The sequence below is a fragment of the Protopterus annectens genome, chromosome 13.part0 (genome assembly GCF_019279795.1).
Source record: "Protopterus annectens isolate FY-2018-M chromosome 13.part0, PAN1.0, whole genome shotgun sequence".
NCBI lineage: Eukaryota > Metazoa > Chordata > Ceratodontiformes > Protopteridae > Protopterus > Protopterus annectens.
In genome coordinates this window covers 518,807,859-518,831,292 of record NC_056747.1, presented here as the reverse complement: position 1 = coordinate 518,831,292, position 23,434 = coordinate 518,807,859, and the positions used below count along the sequence as shown (strand labels likewise).

The 23,434-nt window shown below is 39.6% G+C and overlaps 1 protein-coding gene across 6 annotated transcripts in view; it reads right to left on the bottom strand.

Annotated features, from left to right (window-relative positions):
- The window catches only part of GTF2I (general transcription factor IIi), a 1,956,122-nt gene that overhangs the window by 765,649 nt on the left and 1,167,039 nt on the right, over window positions 1-23,434 (bottom strand). For all 6 annotated transcript variants that reach the window (XM_044054149.1, XM_044054150.1, XM_044054148.1 and 3 more), the window contains one exon: window positions 15,876-16,059. In XM_044054149.1, the coding sequence (XP_043910084.1) occupies window positions 15,876-16,059 (184 nt within the window). The remainder of the gene's footprint in view (window positions 1-15,875; window positions 16,060-23,434) is intronic.

Genomic DNA, 23,434 nt, shown 5'->3' with positions numbered 1-23,434 from the left:
CAATATTTTCTGTTTAAGCAATGCCATGACATGTTGCTGATATTTGAGCATATGAAACTGACAGTTTAAGGCCTTTATAGCCAAGGTAGCAGATGTGTAAACCTTTTTTACCCATCTATCCAGTGCCCTAGAATCTCTGTCAGAGGGAGTAGGTTTTTTGCAGGAAAAGCCTTAACCCCTTTGGGACCCTGTGAAATAGCTTCTGGGTCTGCAGCAGGATTTTTGAAAAGGAATTTATGAGAGTCAGGAACCCTGTAATATCTGTCAGGCTTAACAGGAGCTGGAGGTAAGGAGTCAGGGATCAGACTAGACTCTGAAAACACATCTACACTATCTAACAGGTGGAATGGCTAGAGGCCTCTTTTTAGATTCTGAAAAATCTTGGCTCTCCCAGTGGAAGTGCTCTCTCATGGTATGCAAGGTTTCCCCAAAAGAGTAGTCTTCAGGAGGAGAAGCTGAAGGAATAGATTCTTCAGCATCAGAATCCTCAAAGGGGGAAGATAATATTCCTGATCAGAAGAAATAGAAACCTGATCTGAAGATTCATAGTCTGTCTCTTGCCTAGGCCTCTTATCAGGAGGGGGATGGGAACCCCTGATCAAGGTAATCAAGTCTTCGGCCATTTTGAGCATCTGTTTTTTGGGCATGGAGGCCTGTCCACGTGGCTCTTGAGTTTGTTTCTTTGTCTTTGAAGGTGCTTTAGTCTTTGCCTTTCAAGTCGGTTTAATGTATAGATGTTTAGGTCTGAAAACACCCTCAGAAGCCGGTGCCTGCTCAGCGGCTCCTGACCCATCTGAAGGAACAATGTCCAAGGCTCCAATACCTTGAGTTTCCAGTGGCATAGCAGACTCCATGTGGGAGTCGGTAGCGGCCTGCAACTCTAAAGTAGCAGGCGTCAGGGTCTGCGAAAGTGCCTCACTGAGAACCGGCGACTGGCTTAGGAGAAACTTCGTCATTGGCTTTGGGCCTTGGTTGACTATCTTTTTCTTTGCGTTTTTTGTGAACTCCGGTAGTCGGATGGCTATCCGACGACATTTCTGGATAATTAAACCTGCGTCCAAAATAGTTTAATGCAAAATCATACCGACGCTTAATAGTGCATTGGTTGAATCTAGCACAAAACCGACAACCTGAAATGTTATGGTCAGGGCCTAGGCAAGGAATACAGTAAGAATGAAAGTCCTTATGAGGTATTTGCTTTCCAATACAATAATTAACTTTTTCTGACATTGATCTGGAGCAAGAAAAAAGTTTCCCCAATGGGGTACTTAGCTTTAATGAAGACTTCGGATCTGAAATTCGAACACAAAAATCTCAGGAGTCGGCCAACAGGCACTTGCGAACTGCTTCTGCTTCGGGCACCACATGGCAAGAAAGACTGAAGAAAATGGCGTCGGCGGCTTCTTTTATACCCCCTGACGACGTGACGTCAGGGAAAGACCGACAGCAGCCGACGCAGGACCCAAGACTTTGGAATTCAGGCCGACTGAGGACAACCTGCCAGCAGGATTACCCAAATGTAATGACTGCAACAGTGAAACACGAAGAACATCAGAAATGCTTCAGGAGACATTTGGAAAGAAATGAGCATGTGAATTTGACAGAGAGGACTTCAGAACGGATATTTAGCAGAATATCAGGGACACGGGAAAAGGGGAGTAATTATACTTATTGCAAAGGGACACCAATAAGGATAAATGAGGGAAAAAAAGACAAAATGGAAAGGAACTATTGGCAAGGAAGGAGGATTACAGTGGCATGTATTTATATTCACCCAAAAACTGACTCTTATGGAGCTTAAGAAAATTGCTATTATGGAGGTAAAGAAAATGTTGGGAGAAATACTCAGCTTTCAGCAGGAAGTATTATTTATGTGTGAGGACTGGAATTTGATTTGCAATAGTGAGGATGCATAAGGCAGACCTAGAAGGAACAATATAACAAAAGAGGGCAAATTTCTGAAAAAATAATAATGAAAATATTTGGTACAGAAGATATGAATTAAGTAATAAGAGCTCGGATAGAATTTACCCATTACTCCCCAAAGTACAACATGTATATTTAATTGAAAGCTTCTATACACATTCAATAACTTTCTGATCCTGCAACAATAAAAAGTAAGATAAACATGCAGGGTAATGAAGTAAAAATAAGACAGAGGCGCTTTCCCACCTATCTGTTAAAGAGAGGAATTTAAGGAATGGGTAGTGGAAATTAGTTATTAGGGAAGGCAAAACTATGGCTTGTGACTGGCATAAAATGAAAATGGAGTTTAAAAACAGGGTAAAAGGGTAAACGAGAAAGATGTGGCTAAGTAGCAACTGAAATTACTTAGTAGTGTCTGACAAAGTACTGCAGAATAAGGGGAATCTCACAAAACAAGAGTAACAACAAATGCACACTGCTAAAGAAAAAATAAGGAGTACCTGGATAATATACATAACTTAGAAAGACTGCAGTTAAGCAACTATTTTTTTTGATAACTCCAGACCACAAAACCTTTTAGCACAACTTAACCTTTTCAACTTTATTTGCCTATTGCCAAGCTCAGGGAACCTATAAACAAGAAAAATAACCAGAGATCCTTTAGAAGTTTTAGAGACATTCTGGAAGTTTTATGAAAGTGTATAAAGCAGAAACATGGAAATCAAGCGAGTAAAAATGTAAATATTTATGTAAGACAATTAAGCCTAGGTTAGATGTAGACAAGGCTCAACAACTAACAATTAAGGAGGTGAGATAAATCAATCTTCAGGAAAGCCTCCAAGAACAAATTGTATTCCTGTGAAAGCTTGGAAATTAAGAGGGAAGAAAGATAATAATCTGGAATATTTTGTTGAACAGTGTTTTAAAAGGTGGTGAAGCATCAACATTTGGAAGAAAGTTGTAGTGGCTGTATTACCTAATGATGGCAAAGACCTTTCAGCCCCAGTTTCATATAGACCCATTTCAATTTTAAACTGTGATTACAAAGATTTTGTCTACACTAACTAAAAGAATAGCAAAAGTGTTTCCAAAATTGATAGATATGAATCGGTGTGGTTTTCTAGAGTGGAGGCAAACATCTGACATTCACAAAACAATGATGATCCAAAGGGAAGCAGAATGTAATACAACAACTCTGTTATTGTTGGGTCTTGATGCAGAGAAAGCATTTGACAGAGTAAGCTGGGATTTTGCGAGTAGGGCATTAGAAGCATTTGCATTCCCCGATACCATAACAAGGTTAATTAGAAGGATATATGTAGGATCAGAGGCAAGAAATAAAGTGGAAGGGTACTTTGCAAGCTATGTTTGAACACAGGAAGCAGGCAAGGGTGCCCAGTTTCCCCTTTGTTATTCATTTTATATTTACAGCCACTGCAAAGAACAAGGAATTCAAAAATACAAGGACATAGATGACATGTTAATCAAGAAAAGTTGGCTTTATTTGCAGATGACACTGTTTTGTACCAGATAAATCCAGAAAAGAACATCTCAGCATTGTGGAACATTTTGAGACATACTTTGAGATATAAAATGAATGTACCCATACATGAATTGGTTCAGCAAAACTCATATTTATGAGGACATAACATGGAAGTATTTAAGAATATGGATTAAAAGGGATTCTTTCGTGGCAGCTAAGTGGTAAGTGTTTTATCTTTTAATTCTCCTCCCAAACATTGAAAAACTGGAAGCTCTTATTTATAGATACGGATAGTACAATACAAGCAATGAAAATGTTTTTAGTCTCTTTAGTCTTGTATGAGTCAGGTATTCATTATCAACCCAAGAAGTTGTTGACAATCAAGAATCGAATGAATTTATCTGGGAGAGAAAGAGGGCAAGAGTCAAGTGGGATAAGTTGATCCTTCAAAAAGAACAAGGTGGTTTAGGTTTACCTGATATGAAGGGATATTCTAAGGTTATAAAGTTAAGGCTTATATACATAACACAAGCAGAAGGCTGTAATTCAAAGTGGAAAGGGATGATGATAAAGCAATGGGGGAGAAAGTGAGAGTGTGGGATTTTGGATGCAGATCATTAAGGAGAATAATAATTATACAGAATATTTTACTCAAAGTAACAAAGTATTCTATGAACTAAGCCAATACCAGAATGGAGATTCCAAAATGGCTGCACATTGAGGAACAGGTTGTTTCTAGCTCTCCCAGTGTGAAAACAGAAACTCAGCAGAGAAAGCCAGTAGGACTTGTGTTTATGGCTAAATTTCAGTAACTGGCTAGTAAGTGTACTGCCTGGATGTCAGGAATAAAGAAATACAGAAAACCTGGAAAAAATCAGCGACAAAAATGCGAGGAAGAAACACTGACTGGGGAGAGTTCTGCAGCTGTTCAGCAAAAAGCAAAGCAACCTTCAAACATGACTTCTAGTAAACTACAGGAAGATGCAAGACAGCTGCATACATACCTGGTTAAAATAAACACTGATGGAGTATATCAACACAAACAACAAAAGGCTGGAAAAAAATGGAAGAAGCTTTAAACAGATACTCAGATGAGATGATAAAGCTGTAAAAATCAGAGATCGAAATAAAGAAAAGGATGGCTAAATATGAGACTGCTTAGAAAGAGATGTTTCAAAAAACAAAAGAATTGGGGGATAGAGCATGTAGGGAAAATCTGAGATTTTCAGCTATACCAGAGAAGCTGGAAGAAACAGACTGCATTAATTTTATGAAAGCACAAATAAGCAATTGGACTGGTATTCCACAGCAGGAGTTGTTAGTTGAAAGGGCACATTGTGTGTATGTTCCAAACCTGGCTATAAGAAAGCAACCTAACCCTTTAATAGTAAAGATGCAATCCTACCAGCAGGAAGAGTTGATTCTGAAAAAATTGTGGCAGAAGGACAAAAGTACTAAATGCTGGAGACACCACAGGGTTTATTGAGAATAACTACTCATTCTACATCAGATAGAAGAGGAGCAAATTTATTCCACTATTCAGGGAATGTCGAGATGCAGGTGTGAGATTTAAACTGCTGTAACCAACTGTCTTTCAAGGTATTCTTTACTGGAGGGACAAAATCATTTTTTGTTTTGAAGACGTACATGCCAAGGAAGAAATCCAAAAGTTTATCCAACAAAAAGTGAGCTGTGAAACAGGAGATTCTGCTTCTTGTTCATCTGGTAACAGAGACCTTAGAGAGACTGTACTTGTGATGCATTTTCTACTTTTTCAACGGAAAATGCTAGGAAGAAGGAAGGGAGCATGAGAGTTGACTAGAAGACTAGACAGTACATTGGAAATGAAGCAGAAACAGGATTTCTGAGATGAATAGTAACAAAACAGTAACTTAATAAGGATTACAATGCAATAATTGTATTTGTGAAATCTGACAGAACAAGAAAATCTTGAAATATTGAACTTTTTCAGAGTCAGTTGGACTTGCGGGGGACTCTAAAGCATATGCCCTACTTCATGTCATTAATGTTCAGAAAAGTGCTTTGGGGAGGGCAAGATTTTTTTTCCTTAAATGGTACCAATTTTGTGGCATGTGGTTTTCTTTACATGCTATAACGTATTTTTTTTCCACTACTTTTTAAGTGCAATGGGAAATGTAATCACATGCTGCTTAATTTATCTCTTTCTTCTTGTTCAGTTTTAAAAAATACAAGCACTGCAATGCATAAAAAAGCCTGGTTAAAAAGCATGATAAAAGAGAGATTAATGCACTTTTTCTCATTCTTGCATGGGGAAATGACTGCATTAAAGACCTTAGATTGATTTATTAACAAGTTTTGAGATAGAGCATGTAAATGAAAAGCATTGCATATTATGAGACTTTTTTTCCAGCAAATACATGTACGCTCAGTAAAAATTCTGAATCTGATCATGTTTCCATGGAAACAATCTACTAAAGAGAAACTGGCTGCCTGGTTCTCATGCCTCCATGGAGACAATATTATAAACAGAATCTGGCCACAATCTGGTAGAGAGTGATTGGCTGAGGGGGAATAAAACAGAATTGGCTAAGAGATAATGTTCTCAGAAAACATTCAGGGGCTCCCCCCAAAGTAGACAATGTTCTCTGAAAGCATTCAGGAGCTTTCCCAAGGTAGTTAATGTTCTCTGAAAACATTTGGGGGTTTTCCCAGCTGTGAGAGTTATAAAGAGAAGACAAAACCAATCAGCACTTAGTAGAAGCAGGGGCTGCACCATGCGTCTTAGCATGGATGACTTTTCTTTTAGGTTAAGTCACGTCTAAGTGTGGCTGTCAGTTTGGGACTTTTGTTTCTACTATAAGGTTAAAACTTCAATATTTGAAGATGTACATAGATTTGTGTGTTATTAAGTTAATATGTTTAGAGGGTACTGGGGGTGTGTTTATTTTGTTTGATGGCTTTCAATAAAACAAAAAGTTTTTATAACATGTGACATAGGCTCGAATGGATATGACAAGAAACAACTGTATAAAAGTTCATCCTGCCAAACAATGTATGCATGTAACACAAAAGCTGGAACTAGATATTTAACAAAAAAAGGTGTTATACATAAAAGGTGGGAATAACTTTTAATACAATGATGTTTTCTTTAATGTCTTTAAATGTAAATGACCTCACAGACAAATACAAACAAGAGTACTGCACTATATTAAAAAAATGTAGACTGCAAACAGCTATGTTACAGGAGACATACTTAGAAATAAACATGTGCATTTTATTAAAAAAATGTTTTCAGGACAAAGGAAAAGAGGAGTACTTCTATTAATTGCAAGAGGAGCTCCAAACAGTGATAGAAGATAAAAAATGATAATGGCAAATTTGTAGTTCTAAGGGGCTACTGGCAAGGAAGGATTAGCACTGACATTTATTTACATTCCACCTAAAACTGCTGTATGGAGCTTAAGAAAATTCTGGAAGAAATAATCAGCTGGGAATGTGTCTGGGGCCCAGAAGGGAGAATATAACAAAGGAAGGTACATTTTTGAAGAAATTTATGAAAATATTTGGCATGGAAGATGTGAATTCAGAAAAAGGAGTTCGGAGTGAAATTACATACTATTCTCCAAGATATAAAAACTGGGCTAGGCTAGACAGAATTTACATTTCACAGGAACATGTGCATTTAATTGAAGGTCTTCATACCACCCAATAACTATTTCAGATGATGTGCCAATAATCTTTGTCTTCTTTCGGCTGCTCCCATTAGGGGTTGCCACAGCGGATCATCTGTTTCCATTTCTTCCAGTCCTCTGCATCTTTCTCTGTCACACCAACCACCTGCATGTCTTCTCTCACCACATCCATAAACCTTAACTTAGGCCTTCCTCTTTTCCTCTTACCTGGCAGCTTCATCCTTAGCATCCTTTTCCCAATATACCAAGCATCCCTCCTCAGCACATGTCCAAACCAACGTAATCTTGCCTCTCTGACTTTGTCTCCAAACCGTCCAACCTGGGCTGACCCTCTAATATACCTATTCCTAATCCAGTGCACCTTCGTCACACCCAGTGCAAATCTTAACATCTTTAACTCTGCCACATCCAGCTCTGACTCCTGCCTTTTTGTCAATGCCACTGTTTCCAACCTATATAACATAGCTGGTCTCACTACCCTCTTGTAAACCTTCCCTTTCACTCTTACTGGTATTTGTCTGTTACAAATCACTCCTGACACAGTTCTCCACCCACACCATCCTGCCTGTACTCTCGTCTTCACCTCACTTCCACACTCGCCATTACTCTGAACTGTTGATCCCAAGTATGTAAACTCATAATAGCTAAAATAAAAACAGGGTAATGAAATAAAAATGAGACGTTGGTGCTTCCCCACCTATCTGTTGAAAAGACATTAATTTAAGGAATGGGCAGTGGAGATTATTCAGGAACTGTTAGAGAGGACAGAAATTTCTTCTGAAAATATAGCTAGGGAGTGGAATAAAATTAAGGTGGAGTTTAAAAATAGGGTAGAAATAAAAGAAAGGGAGCTATGGTTAAGAACTAACAAGAATTATTTAGAAGGACAGACAAATGTGAAAGTATAGCAGAAGAGGGGGATCTCACAGAACAAGAGGAGGATCAACTACAGAATGCTACGCAGAAATAAGGGATTACCTCAATAATATGCACAAGCTTACAAAGATTGCTGTAAAGCAATTGTTTTTTGATAACACTAGAGCACAAAAACTTTTAGCACACAACGGCTCAGGCAACAGAAAGTAGAAAGGGCTGTAACCAAACTTAGGGAGCCTATAACAAAGAAGATAACAAGAGATAGTTTGAAGTATTATACATTTTTGGGAAATTCTATGAGAGTCTCTATAAAGCAGAGAAATATGAAAATCAAAAAAAGATGCAAATGGAAATGTTTATGGAAGAATTAAATATGCCAAGGTTAGAGGTAGATGATGCTCAATTACTAACAATTAGGACAGGAGGAGATGAGATAAAAATTGTGACGTACAACCAATCTACAGGTAAGTTCCCCAGGAATAGATGGTAGCTAGGAGGAAAAAAAACTGATAAATATCTGGAAGGTATTCTTTAACAATATCTTAAGTGGAGTAGTACTACCATGCTGAAAGAAAGCAGTGGTAGCTGTAATACCTAAACAAGGTAAGGATCCATCAGATCCCAGCTTCATACAGGTCCATTTCACTACTAAACCATGACTGCAGTGTTAATGTCTCTAACAGCTAAAAGAATGGCAAAGGTACTGCCAAAACTGATAGATATGTATCAACGTGGTTTTGTGAAGGGGAGGCAAACATTTGACAACATTAACAGAACACTGATGATCCACTGGGAAGCAGAATGTAAGAAAATACCATTGTTGTTGCTGGCTCTTGATGTAGAGAAAGCATTTGACAGAGTAAGCTGGGACTTCATGAGCAGGGCAATGGAAGCATTTGCCTTTCCTGAAAAAAATTATAAGGCTGATTAGGAAAATATATTAGGGATCGGAGGCAAAAATTAAAGTGGGCGGGGTCCTCTTTATTAATTTCTGCATGAGCAGAGGAACCAGGTCGGGGTGTCCTCTATACCCTTTATTATTTGCATTATATTTAGAACCACTGGCAAAGAAAATAAAAGACTCAAAAATCCAAGGATATAATTATGAAGTCTAGAAAAGCAGCCTTTATTTGCAGATGATATTATTTTGTACCTGACCAAACCAGAAAAAGACATTACAATGGGAGATCATAGGTTTACCCTGGGTATCACTTCTGTGTCACTGTTAGACAGAGACACAGTATACTAACCTCGAAAAAGGGCATAGCAAAATTCATTTAAAATGGGTGGCGAAAGCTAAACACACTCTGGCTAGGCTTATAAATGCCCTAGGGCAGATAGGTTCATAGGTTCATACTAGGCTATGAACAATGTTGAGGAACACTGAGACAGCTTCAGATTTTGTTGGGATCCAAAATTAATGAAGCTAAAACAGAGGCAAGAGCAGTAAATTATGGAAACCCACACATGAACTGGTTCAGGAATACCCTTACTTAAGGGGAAGTGATAAAATAAAATATTTAGGAGTATGGGTTAAAATTATTCTAGGAGCTAAGGATATGTGGGAAGAGATTAAAAAAAAGATAACACAAAAACTGAGAAAATGTAAGATTTGTTATATGGATATAGAAAGTAAGATACAAGCAGTTAAAATGGTTTTAGTCCCTTTAGTCATACACAGGTCAGGCATACTTTTATCAAACAGAAGAGAACTTGTGGGTAGCGATTAATAAAGAGCTGAAGGACTTTATCTGGGAGGGGGATATGGCAAGAGTCTAGTGGGATAAGCTGACTCTTCCAGCAGAACAGGGTGGATTGGGGTCACCCAATCTGAAGGGGTATTTCAGAACTACACAGTTAAGACTCCTACACATAGCACAAGCAGAAAACTATAATTCAAAGTGGAAAGGGATGATGATGAAGCATGGGGGAAGCTCAAGAAACAAGGAGAGACTGGGATTTTGGATGCAGGCATTTAAGGAGAACAATCATGCAGAATATTATATCCATAAAGTAGCAGAAAGTATTATAAGAACTAAACCAACACTGGAATAGAGAAAGGAGATTCTGCCAATAGGGATGACTGCAATTAGGGATGCAGACAATAGGCAAGAGGGGACTAGAATTTATTGGAGAAAATTGGCAAAGGAACCAATATACTGGGAGCAAATAACTAGAGAGGGAAAGATAACAGAATGGGAAGATGCCAAGAATTTATCTGGACTGCAGGTTAGAGATTGCCTTCCCGAGAAAGGAATGGGGGGGGGGTCCTAAACAAAAGAACAGCACTGGTAGAGTTTTTAATAGACTCTAGAACAGAAGCTGCCATTAAAAAAGGAATAATTAGTACAGCATATACAATATTGCATGATAAATACAAGAATCAATCAGAGGAGGTTAGAAAGGATTAGGAAGAGAGACTGGCTAAGCAATTCACAAAGAAACAATGCGAGGATAATAGGTATGTCTCCAAAGTATGCAACAAATCTGTAAGATTTAGGATTTTTGCCTGGAAATGTTTACATAGATATTTTTCTACCCCAAGTAGACTCCAGAGAGCTTTTCCTAAGGCAGACAGTAAATGTTGGAGGTGTGAAGGAGAAGAAAGAGGTAACTGGGAACATACTTTCTGGGAATGCAGTGAGTTGGACTTTAAGTATTCCCTGCAGGATGCACTGTCAGAGATGCTGAGTAGGCAGATTGGTCTGATGAGGGAAATGATTTTATTGAGCTATGATACAGAATCGTAACTGTCTAGACATGGTAAGGCCTTGCTGTATCTCATAATGGTGGCTGCCAAAAAAGGCAATTACTAGGAAATGGAAATCAAAATCTAAACTAACTATAGTGGAAGTAGTGAATATAGGAGAAAAACAACTGGAAATGAGATCATTAGAAAAGGGTAGGAGCAACGTACATAGGAAAAATGTGAATTGTGGGAATAATGCATACAAGGGAAGAATGATGCCTAAATGGCAGCAGGACTTAAATGAGTTATGCATTGTTTGACTGAGAAAGATTAGGTAGATAGGTGAGGTAGAATGTTTGCAACTGGGAGTGTGTCAGTATGGTTTATGATGTAAAATGCTTGCGACTGGGATTGTGTTGGTGTGGTTTATTTTCATTTATATAAATTTATGACTGCCTATATAGTAAATGATGGTTTAATAAAGAAGTTTCTTGTTTAAAAAACAATGCAAGAATTGAATAATTTATGTAACATTGCTTAGGTTATACGATATATAACAATATATGTGAAGTATAATATTTATGTTAATATAATTTGAATACTTCTATATGAATGCAAATTTGCTTGTGTCACAAAGTGATAATTCAATAAAGGTGTTTGGAAAAAAAAATACCAGAATGGAAAAAGGAGATTTTGCCAATAGGGACGACTACCAAGCAGGAGTACAGAAGGTATGCAAAAGGGGTGGTTGGAACTTACTGCAGAAACTGGGCAAAGGAATCAAGATACTGGCAGCAAATAACTCCAGCAGGAAAAGTGAGAGTAGGATAAGGCCAAGTAGGCATTAGGACTGCAGGCTAGAGACTGACTTCCCTATCAGGGCTTGATCTTAAAGTACAGGCAAGGAGAAAGGAATTTTAAGTGAAAGACCTGCTCTAGTAGAGTTTTTATTTGAATCTAGAACACTGGCAGCAATTAAAAAGGGAAAATTAGTAGGACATATAAAATACTGCATGAGAACTATAAGAATCAGTCAGAGAAGGTTAGGAAAGACTGGATAGAGACTGGAAAAGCAGTTTATAAGAAGACAATGGGAAGACACATGTACGGCTCCCAAGCAAGCAACAGAGTCTAGAAGGTTTAGGATATTTGCTTGGAAGTGTCTGTATAAGTATTTTCATACCACAAGCAGACTTCAAAGAATTGTTCCTCAGGTGTATAGCAAATGTTGGAGGTGAGAAGGAGAAGAAATAGGTAACTGGAAACATATGTTTTGGGAATGTAATGAGTTGTCTGATTTTTAAAAATTCCCAGCAGACTACTGCATCTGTCACATACCTCTTAGCTCTAGAAATCTGGACAAAGCCTGACATAATGAAGGGACAAAGGTCCAAAAATAGGGACACATTTTAAACATTACTGTTATAAACTTAGAAATTCCTAGAATAACAGGACTTGTTTTAGCAAGGATTTATTGAAAGGTATGAAGTCTGAAACTCTAATGCATGTCATTACTTAGCAACTTTAATCCTTAGTTCATCCCAATGATTTGTCAAAAAACACAATTTATGAGGAACACACCAAAAATGTGAGGCAAAACTCTGGATATTCTGAGAAAATCTGCACAGTTGAGAGGTATGTAAACAAATGGCTGTAAGGAAATGATTATTTTGAGCTGGGATACAGGATCTGAATTGTGTAGATATAGTAAGGGTCTTAAGTTTAAATTTGTTGGCTGTCGACACTAACGGCATTTCAGGTATTAAATATTATACAATAGAAAAATGTACTTGAAGAAGGACCTTTAGAAAAGAGAAGGAGCAAATTACATAGAAGTATATGTGACGTACATTGTATTTAAACAGAAAAAAAATGTTAAAATGTTTTTTTTCTTTTCTGTTAATGTCTGCTTGCCTATGTCTTCAGTGATAATTTAATAAAGATGTTTAAAAAATACTTTTTACTTCAATTAAAACCCTAAAATACAAAAAAAAAACTAAATACATTTTCAAAACACCTCCATTCCTATTAACTTTAACACAAAAATGATGCTATTTTTCAACAAATTAAGTTTAACCCTTCAGATAGCAACAACTGGTCCAAATCGACAGCTACACTTACAAGCATTACCTAATCTAAAATTAAAGTTACCCATGCTAAAGCACATTACAACCTGTATTACCACTTACTCTGATTGTTGTCAGTTTTCTGATCTCTTCCTCTCCCAAATGCAAAATAAGATTGTAGGTTTTCAGAAAACATTAAGTTTTAGCCATAAGAAAAAAAGTGCAATGGCTACCTTTAAATTAGTCTAATGCATTTAACAGAAGAGTCCACATTTAAATATTAAGGTGGCTAGGGAGTCTCTTATTCAATCCCATCTGACTTAATTGTTCACTGAGCTGCTTGTCACTGTACCTTTAAATTTTGCATTTACCTCAGCAAAGAATGCACAGAACTCTCAGCATTAAATTGCTTGAACATGCAGACTGCCCAACCGCATGTAAAACAGCAATGAGAAAAAAAAACAGCTAATAGCTTTGCAGATGCATGAAAGAATATCTGTAAATTCCACTCGGAAAAGGATGTACAAAATTCCCTGCCCAACTGCCTTCAGCTGCATACATCTTGTCTCCTACCAGCAACATTTGCTAATCGAAATAAAAAGCAAGCTAATATCTTTGCAGATGGAAGGAACTTGACATTTTCCATGCTTTCCATTATTTTGTCTTATTTTTCAGGAATACCTCTTACAAAAAAGGTGTTTATACCTTAAGACAATGACATTAATGCAGACACCCCCTTATAAAAAGAGAAATTAACATAATTCTATATCTAAAAATCTCAAAAGCAATCAGCGGACGCATAAGCAGCTTAAATAACAACTGTAAGCTGAATCCAAATACTCAAAAGGTGCAAACACCATTTTAATAAGTAAAAACAATAAAAAATGGTTAGCACATTCATTTCACAATATGTGGAACTTCATCAGACAAACAGAATTTGCAAATGTCATTTCCTTTATACTTTATCATCCATTCTCATTGGTCAAAACACATTAATATTAAATTTAAAATAAATCACACTAACTAGTCGAGTGCTGTGGGGAACCAATAAACGATGAACCTATATGCTTACATATCATTAAAAAACAAAATGTATTACTAGAACACTAAATGCAATAATGCATATTAGTCTGAATACTAATTAAATCCTGCGGTAGCGTTGTCGCCTCACAGCAAGATGTTGTCCCGTTCGATTCACAGCTAGAGCGTCTTCTGTGTGGAGGCATGTGTGAATGAGCATGCCTTCATTGAAGGTTGTGTGTCAGGGCTAGTAACTTGGCACGTAAAAAAACACTACCAAACATTAGCAGACCGGAGTTCCGCTCTGGCGACCCCTAACCGGGATAAGCCGAAAGACACAACAACAGTCTGAATACTAATTAACTCTCTCTTTAAAAAACAAGCTATGCTAAGCAATGAGAATGGATGATAAAGTATAAAAGAAGTGACATTTGCAAATTCTGTTTGTCTGATAAGTTCCACATATTGTGAAACGAAAGCGCTAACCATTTTTTATTATTTTTACTTATTAAAGTGGTGCTTACACCTTTTGAGTATTTGGATTCAGCTTACAGTTGTTATTTAAGCTGTGTATATGTCCGTTGACTGTCTTTGAGATTTTTACTTGGTTTTGGTTCATTTTTTATAATTCGACATCTAATATAATCAGTAGATTTTTTACATCCCACACTCATTCCAACAGACCAAGATCCCTGTATTATACTAAACTTGTTTCTGACTAGCGTTTCTTTTCGTCATACTACTAACTATGAAAAAGTATGTTTACTTTAATATGTAACATATACAGCAGTAACTGAAAAGACCCCCACACAGATTTTAAATACCCCTGTATGCACACTATACAAAACTGCTCTACAATAGAACATGCAGCTTCTATCATGAAATGTTTTATACAAATACTACTATTCTTTTGGAAAACTGGACAAAGTTTCACCAGCAAAGTCTCACTCTATGAGCTTTATTGTCAGGAGGAGGAAAAGCAGAGTCCCCTTCTGTTTGCTGGCTCACTTTTTGGTGGATAAACTTTTTCCCCTCCTTAGCCTGTTCAGTATTAAAAAGGTCCTTGATCCTCCAGAAAAAAAAACAATTCTGAATATAGCTGGATACAGCAGCTCGATTCTCACACCTTAACTTCGACATTCACTGATTGCCGGGATAAGTTTTCTTCTCTTCTTTCTGGTGTACAGTGAATACTCACTTTTACTAAAAAAAAACTCTGCCGTTGCCTAATTTTAATACTTTTCCTTCCTGCCACAGATTTGTCAGGAACAACTCTTTCTACTGGTACTACTGCAGCTTTACTAATATAGGTCTTAGCTGCTTTCTCATGGCCAGGTTTGGAGCATACACTTTATGCACCATTTCAATTAACAAATCTTGCTGTGGAACACCAGTCCAGTTACTTATTTGTGCTTTCATAAAATGAATACCATCTATTTCTCCCACCTTCTCTGATACAGCAGACAATCTCATTTTTTTCTGCATGCTGTGTCTTCTAATGCTTTTTTTTTTAAACAGCTCTTCCTGAGAAGCCTCATACTCAGCCAGCCACTTCATCATTTCAACCTTGATCTTTGCAGTTTTATAAGTTCATCTGAATAGCTAGTTAAAGTTTTTTCTAGCCTTTTGTCTCTTGAATTAATATAGTTATTCAATGTTTGAATTATTTTTAATCACCTCTGAGTACATTTCATTTATTTTTCCTAAAACAATTACTGGAAACCATCTCTTATAGCAACGCTGATGCTTGAACTGCCTTTTGCTGAGCAGGTGCAAGATTCCTCCTTCACCTTTTCTTGATGATTTTCTTTTGGGTTCTCCAAATCTCTTTTTTGCTGGTAATTACTAGTTGGTAACAGACTTTTACCCATGCTGATAATTTTCATGGCCATTTTTTTTCTCATTTTCTGAGCTCACATTGGGAGAGCTGAAATTAACTGCTTATCAGTGTACAATCATCTCGGAAGTCCCTAAAGTTTCATGGTTTTATCACTAGGCTCAATATCTAAGGAGTTTACCTTTAGTTGTGCAAATTACTGTTACATACTTGATGTGTGGCCTATCAGAAACTTTATACAACTAATAAAAAGTTTATTACATCATATTATTGCTAAAAAACAAACACAAACAATATAACTGACCTTTGGATGATAAATTTAATCTTGCTGCCCATTTGCAGAATCTTCTCCAACCTGGGAATACCATACCAGGATGGGCTGCGGAATGGAATATTTTCAGGAAGCCCCTCCACGTACAACTCTTTTGGGTTTGCTTCAAATTTCTGATAAGGTACTGCCATGGGCTCTGTGCTTCCCATTGCCTCACCTGCAACAGGGTAAAAAGATCTAGCATGAAATACATTTGTTTAAAATACTGTTTCTCAGAGATTTAACACAGAAGTTAACTTACAAAGATTCTCTAATGTTCACATACCTTCATAAGGTGCTTTTGAATGACATTAGTATTATTCTCTTATATTATATTCAAAGTACTCAAACTGATTTCAGTTAACAGAAAATCTAGATCCATCAGAGCCACAAGGGCGGGAGACTTAAACCTTGACACGGCTATTAATAGGACGTGCTGGAGGGATAGATTCATCACCCAAAGACTCCCTATGCTGTGGAACAAAATCCCGGTACATGTGAGGCAGAGCACCTCGCTGGCCTTGTTCAAGAGAAATCTTGACCAATGGATGGGAGATCACAGATATACCCCAGGGATAACCTCAGTGTCACTGCTCGACAGAGGCACAGCAAAATAATGGGTATAGTTCCCCATACTAAAGGGGTGGCGTAAGCCACAAAACGATGGGCTAGGCTTGTAAATGCCCTCGGGCAGATAGCCTAGTATGAACCTATGAACCTATGAAGAAAAAGGACTCGTTCAAACCATTTCAAAATCAAAAAAGTTAAATAAGGGTTAGATTGCTGCACTCCCCACATGCTCCACGTTACCATTCCAGCTCTTAATTATCACACATTCTTAGATATATTTACATCACAGAAAAACAGTACCTGTTACTCCAAAGCTGACTGACCACAGAGTTGAGAACAATGACCACAACAATGTACTACTAGCTAAGCCCCTTATTTTACTAACATAAAAATAAATGGCATATATCTTATCTTTATATACGTGCAGAAAGTACAGTTTTGTACCTACCATAAATGTAGATGTTCGAGTGTATACCCTGCTGCAGTCATCACACTTGGGTTATCCTGTCGTCAGGCGGTCCTGCAGTCGGCCTGAATTCCAAAGTCTTGGTCCGGCATCGGTTGCTGTCGCTTCTTCCCCGACGTCAGTGCGCCAGGGGGTATATAAGAGGCATCCAACGTCATTTTCTTCAGTTTTTCTTGCCCCAGATGTCAGGTGCCCCCCCAAAAGGTGGTCAGTAGATAGTACCAATAATAAAAGTTTAGCACAAACAAAACATCCCTCCAGCTATTAGCAAATACACCACAAAGGTTGTATCAGATTTTATGGTATTGAAAGGTTTCAGTTAGGTCAGAGGGGATGGAGGGAGGATAACCTGGACTGCAGCAGGGTATACACTCGAACATCTACATTTATGGTAGGTACAAAACTGTACTATGTTCATCGTGTTACCCTGCTGCAGTCATCACACTTGGGTTGAATCCCAAAGCTAAGGATGGGAGGTGGAGTCAAACAGGGTTAGAGGAGGCTAGAAGGCCCTGCAAAACTGCAGTGGCGAAGCCAGCTCTACACTCAGAGTAAAGTGGTAAGTGATAGTGTTTGGTGAAGGTGTGTACTGAACTCCAAGTTGCAGCTTCCAGAATATCCTTGGTTGGCACCCCCCTAAGGAAGGCTGTAGATGTAGCTGCTGCCCGGGTGGAGTGGGGCCTTATGCTAGCAGGAACTGGTTTTCCATGATGGGTGTAGCAAAAACGTATGCAATGTCCTATCCATTTGGAAATGGTCTGTTTTGAGATAGCCTTTCCTTGTGATGCTACAGCATAGGATACAAAAAGCTGGTCAGATTTTCTGAAAACCTTAGTTTTATCCAAGTAGTAATGTAGTTGCCTGTGAATGTCCAAGGAGTGCACGAGTCTTTCTCCTTTGTTCTGTGGATTTGGGAAGAAGGTGGGTAAATGGATGGTTTGATTTAGAGCCACACTGGATACCACCTTTGGTATAAAGGAGGGGTTAGTTCGTAGAGAAACTCTGTCTTGATGAAAAATGAGGAAAGGCTCTACTGTCATTAGTGCCTGTAGCTCTGAGACTCTTCTGGCTGAAGTTATTGCTAGCAGCATGGCAGTCTTCCATGACATAAAATTTAAATCAGCTGAGAAAGCTGGCTCAAAAGGTGGCAGCATAAGTTTTTCCAGAACAAAGTTGAGGTCCCAAGTTGGTGTTGGTGCTGTCCTGGGAGGCCTAAAGTTTTTGGCCCCTCTGAGGTACTGCCTTAGAAGTGGATGTGAAAATAAGGAAGGACCCGTGTTGTAGTGAGCTGAAATAGCTTAGGCGTGGATTTTAATAAATGAAAAAGAAAGTCCTTTGTGTAACATCTCAGTTAAATATTGTAGAATCTGAGGTATGTCCAAGCTCAAGGGTATTTTGGCCTTTAGCTTGGCTCCAGGCGCAAAATTTTTCCATTTGTCTGAGTAGGCTTTCCTGGTGCTGGGCCTCCTGGCCTCCAGAATGACATCCATAACAGCTTGTGAAAGAGGAGCTGGCTGGTTGCTTAGGTGATTTGCCATGCAGCCAAATTTAAGGTTTTGAGCTGGCTGTGTAGAATCTGACTGTCTTGCTGTGTGAGCAGATGAGGAATTTGTGGTAAAATCCATGGTGGACCGTGGGCCATGTTCCTTAGTAAAGTAGTGGGTACCAGTGCTGGCGTGGCCAGTCTAGGGCAATGAGTATCATTCGGGGTCTCTCCATCCTGACTTTCAGCAGCACCTTTGTGAGAAGGGGCAATGGAGGAAAGGCATATACTGTCAGCATTTTCCAACTGAATGAGAGTGCGTCCACTTTCCAAGCTTGATGGTGAAATGTCCTGGTGCAAAATTTTGATAGCTGATAGTTTTGGGGGTTGGCAAACAGGTCTATGTCCGGGCGCCCCCATTTTTGAGTTATCATTGCAAATACTTGTGGATCCAGTTTCCATTCGTGAGGATCCATGATGTTCCTGCTTAGGTCGTCTGCCAATGTGTTCTTTTTTCCTGGCAGGAATTGAGCTTGTAATTGAACTTGGTAAGCCAGTGCTGTGTTCCACAAGGTCATTGCTTGCCTGCATAAAGGGTAGGAGTGTGTACCCCCTTGCTTGTTTATGTACCACATTACTGTGGTGTTGTCTGTCCTTATTATAAGCTGTCCTGGATGTAAGAGGTCCTTGAAGGCTGTCAGAGCATTCTGTATAGCTAGCATTTCTTTTTGATTGATGTGCAGATTTCTTTGATCTGCAGTCCATATGCCTTGAACGCACGGTCCTGCCATGTGCCCCCCCAGGCATAGTCCGATGCATCTGTTGTCATAGTTTGCCTGGCTGAGGGTAAGGTGAAAGGCTGACCCTTGTTGAGGTGACATGCCTGTGACCACCATAGAAACTCCTGTTGAAGGCAGGGAATGAGATGTATCATTGTTTCCAAGCTGTGGCTGTGTTGAGTCCATACGCTTTTCAGGTACCATTGTAATTTCCTCATATGCAGTTTTGCAAATGGTATTAGTAGTATGCAAGATGCCATGAAGCCCAAGGCCTGCAGAATTTTTCTTGCAGGGAGTTGGGTCTTTGTTGCCATTATTTTGAAGTATTGAGTTAGTTGTAGTTGTTTGTCTGGCGTCAGATAAGCCATCTGGGCCGTTGTATTCAAGCTGGCACCCAGGAATGTCATATTTTGTGAGGGCACTAGTTTTGATTTCTTTTCGTTTACTGTGTACCCTAGGCAACTTAGAAGGTGTTTTACAAAAGCCAGATGTTGTAAGAGAATGTCCTTGCTTTCTGCTTGGATGAGGCAGTCGTCCAGGTATGGGTATATTTAAATTCCTCTTTGTCTGCAGTATGCAATTACTGGTGCCAGACATTTTGTGAAGACCCTGGGCACAGTAGATAAGCCAAAGGGCAGTGCAGAGAATTGGTAATGGGTTGAACCTGCAATGAAACGGAGGTATCTTCTGCAGTTTTGTCTGATAGGGACATGCAGGTATGCCTCCTTGAGGTCTAACGTTACTAGCCAAGCTTTCTTGCCCAACATGGGAAGAAGCTGCTGTAGTGTTAGCATTTTGAATTTTGGTACTTGCAAGAAGGTGTTTAGAATTGAAAGGTCCAGAATGGGTCTCCAAGCATTGTCCTTTCTGGGGACTAGAAAGAGCCTTGAGTAAAATCCTTGGCCTTGCTCCTGTGTAGGCACCAGTTGAATGGCTCATGTCCATGAGAGCTATAATTTGTTTTTGTGCCTCTGCCCATTGATTTTGTGGCAGGTTTGGCATTCCTTTTATCCTTGGCAAGGTGTGGAAATGGAATTTGTATCCTTGTGAGATAATGTCTAGGACCCATTTGTCCTTTGTGATGATGCGCCAGTTGCCTGCAAATAGTGCGAATTTTCCTCCCAAGGGAGCTGCCAAGAGAGCTTTGCTTGGCAGTTTGAGGTTTAAGTCACTGTGTTTGTCTTCTAGCAGTTTGGGACCCGTCTTCTCCTCCCTTCTGTGTTGCAGTGCCCCATTGGCGAGGTTTGTAAGGGATTTATGCTTGACCTCTGCCCCTTGGGCGTCTGCATTTACCCCTCTGTGGTCTGTCAGAAGCTGGAAAGGACCAATTTTTTGTTGGCCAATTTCTGCTGAAGCGTGGGGGTTGTACCTGTAAGAAATCTTTGACCGTCTGCATAGATTTTGCCTTATCCTCCATTTTCTTTAAAACCTCTTCTGCTTTAACTCCAAATAAGACATCCTGCTGTAAGGGTGCATCTAGTAACTTTGCTTTAACATGATCAGGCAGAGTTTGTTCCTTTAACCAAGCATGCCTACGTATAACAGACCCAGTAACAGCTGCTCTACAGGAAGCTTCCAAGGAATCAAATCTACATTGTAAAGTATGTTTGCCCACCTGTTCAGCTGCATGCAACAGATCCTGCATTTCCTTGAATTCAGACTGTTGAGGGTGCGAGCTCATCTTTTGTTTTATTTGAGACATTAGGAATTGCTGGTATTTCAGCATGTGAAATTGACAATTTAGTGCTCTCATAGCTAGAGTAGCTGAGGTGTAAACCTTCTTCCCCCACCTATCTAGTGCTCTGGAGTCCCTTTCAGAGGGTACAGGAATTTTAGCCATAGAAGCCTTAGCCCCTTTGGGACCCTGGGAGATTGTCTCTGGGTCAGCAACAGGGCTTTTGTAAAGGAATTTGTGTGAGTCAGGCACTCTAAAATATCTGTCTGGTTTGGCTGGAGCAAGAGGCAGAGAATCTGGATTTAGACTAGATTCTAAGTAAACATCATCCACAATGTCTAAAACTGGAGGGATAGCAAGTGGTCTGTGCTGGGGGAGTAAAAGAAACTCTCGGAGCCTTTTCTTTGAGTCGGAGTAGTCCTGACCTTCCCAGTGGAAATGTTCCCTCATGGTATGTAAGGTTTCCCCCAAAGGAATAGTCTTCAGGGGAAGAAGCTGAGGGAATGGAATCTTCAGCATCAAAATCTTCATAAGGGGGAAAGGAGTAATCCTGTTCCTCAGAGGAGCCTGAGGAAATAGACACTTGATCAGAAGAGGCATAATCCTCCTCTTGTCTAGGCCTTTTGTCTGAGGGGGGTTGGGAACCACTGATTAAAGAAATCAAATCTTCAGCCATTTTAAGCATCTGTTTCTTAGGCATGGGGCCTTGAACTGGAGACTGATGTGCAGTCTTTTTTGGTTTTAGAGGAGTCTTAAACTTAGCATAAGATTTTATGGTGAGAGTAGTCGGTCTGAAGACACCTTCTGTAACCGAAGGTGTTTCCACAGCACCGGCTTCTCCTTCTGCAATGTTGTCGGTAGGGCCTAAAGAAAATGGCTGCGTCGGCCAAGAACTCTCTGCTTGAGAATCCGAAGCAGTCTGGGGATGTAATTCTGTGGTCGCCAGGGGCTGCGTAGGTGCCTCACTGAAAACCAGAGAACCGGCGACCTGCCTAGCCGAGGCCTCGGAGTCTGGCTTGGATCTAGGCTGCCTGTCTTTATCTTTGCGTTTTTTATGCACGCCGGTAGTCGGTTGTTCCGATGGCATAGTGTAATTAAATTTCCTACCTAAGTAGTGTCGTGCGAAATCAAAGCATCGCTTTATAGTTCGCTTATTGAACCTAGCACAAAACCGACAACCAGTGACGTTGTGGTCTGGGCCTAGGCAAGGTATACAATAAGAATGAAAGTCCTTATGAGGTATTTGCTTCCCACAAGAAATGCAATTGTTAACTTTTTCCTGACATGGGACTGAGGCAAGAAAAGGTTCCCCAATGGGGTACTTAGCTTTGAAGACTTCGGACTGAAATTCGATTAGAAAATCTCAGGTGTCAGCCGACCGACACTTGCGAACTGCTTCTGTTTCGGGCACCGCGCGGCAAGAAAGACTGGAGAAAATGGCGTTGGATGCCTCTTATATACCCCTGGCGCACTGACGTCAGGGAAGAAGCGACAGCAACCGACGCCGGACCAAGACTTTGGAATTCAGGCCGACTGCGGGACCGCCTGACGACAGGATAACCCAAGTGTGATGACTGCAGCAGGGTAAAACGATGAACATCTAAAGTATGCAGCAAAATCTAACCTGACAAAATATGAAACAAAATCTTATAGTATACGAGTTTCATATTTGCTGACTTGCAGATGCAACAAATATATTCCCACTGAAATGCACTTGATGAAAGTTCTGCAACTACACTCAACAGTAAATGCTCTTTTCATGATCATTAAAGCAGAAATATACATGTTATGCAGGAGAAATTCCAAAGCAGTGTCTGAGGTGGGAGGTGAAAAAACTGCTATAAATGGTACTGGTGCTTCTTGACTCATCCATAGACCTCAGAGATCAGGTGATTAGAAAAGGCCCTGTTGGACTGCAAAGTAAACACTGCTCTGTTATTGGATCTGATCCTGAGCTGAAGGACAAGGTAGCAGCCACAAATATGCTATGAGTACAGACATTTCTGAAGAAGACTACTGAAGTGATTGCTGTTCTAGTAAAGTGGACCTTAATCTGCTCCTGCAAAGTCTTCTCATATTTTTCATTAAGGAACATTTACTTAGATATAAGGAAATTGCTTAATGAGCAGCTTGCCCTGGTTCCCTGGTACAAAGACAGAAATCTACTCTTCCTGCCTGAAATATTTTTGTTTTGTCTGGATTCTTGTGGTTTGGCTCTTCTCAAGATCAAAAACATTAAATAAGGGTAAGCCCCCTGCACTCCCCCACATGCTCCACATTACCATTCCATTAAAGTTAACAACTGCAACTAGGTGAGGAAAAACACGGCAACAGTGCATTGTCACATCAACCCAAAAAAATGTGCCAGAATGCACCACCACTGTGTGAGTGTGAGTGTGTGTGTGTGTGTGTGTGTGTGTGTGTGTGTGTGTGTGTGTGTGTGTGTGTGTGTGTGTGTGTGTGAGTGTGTGTGAGTGTGTGTGTGTGTGTGTGTGTGTGTGTGTGTGTGTGTGTGTGTGTGTGTGTGTGTGTGTGTGCGCATGCGCCGACCTTTTCAGTTTGACATGGTGCAAGAGCCCT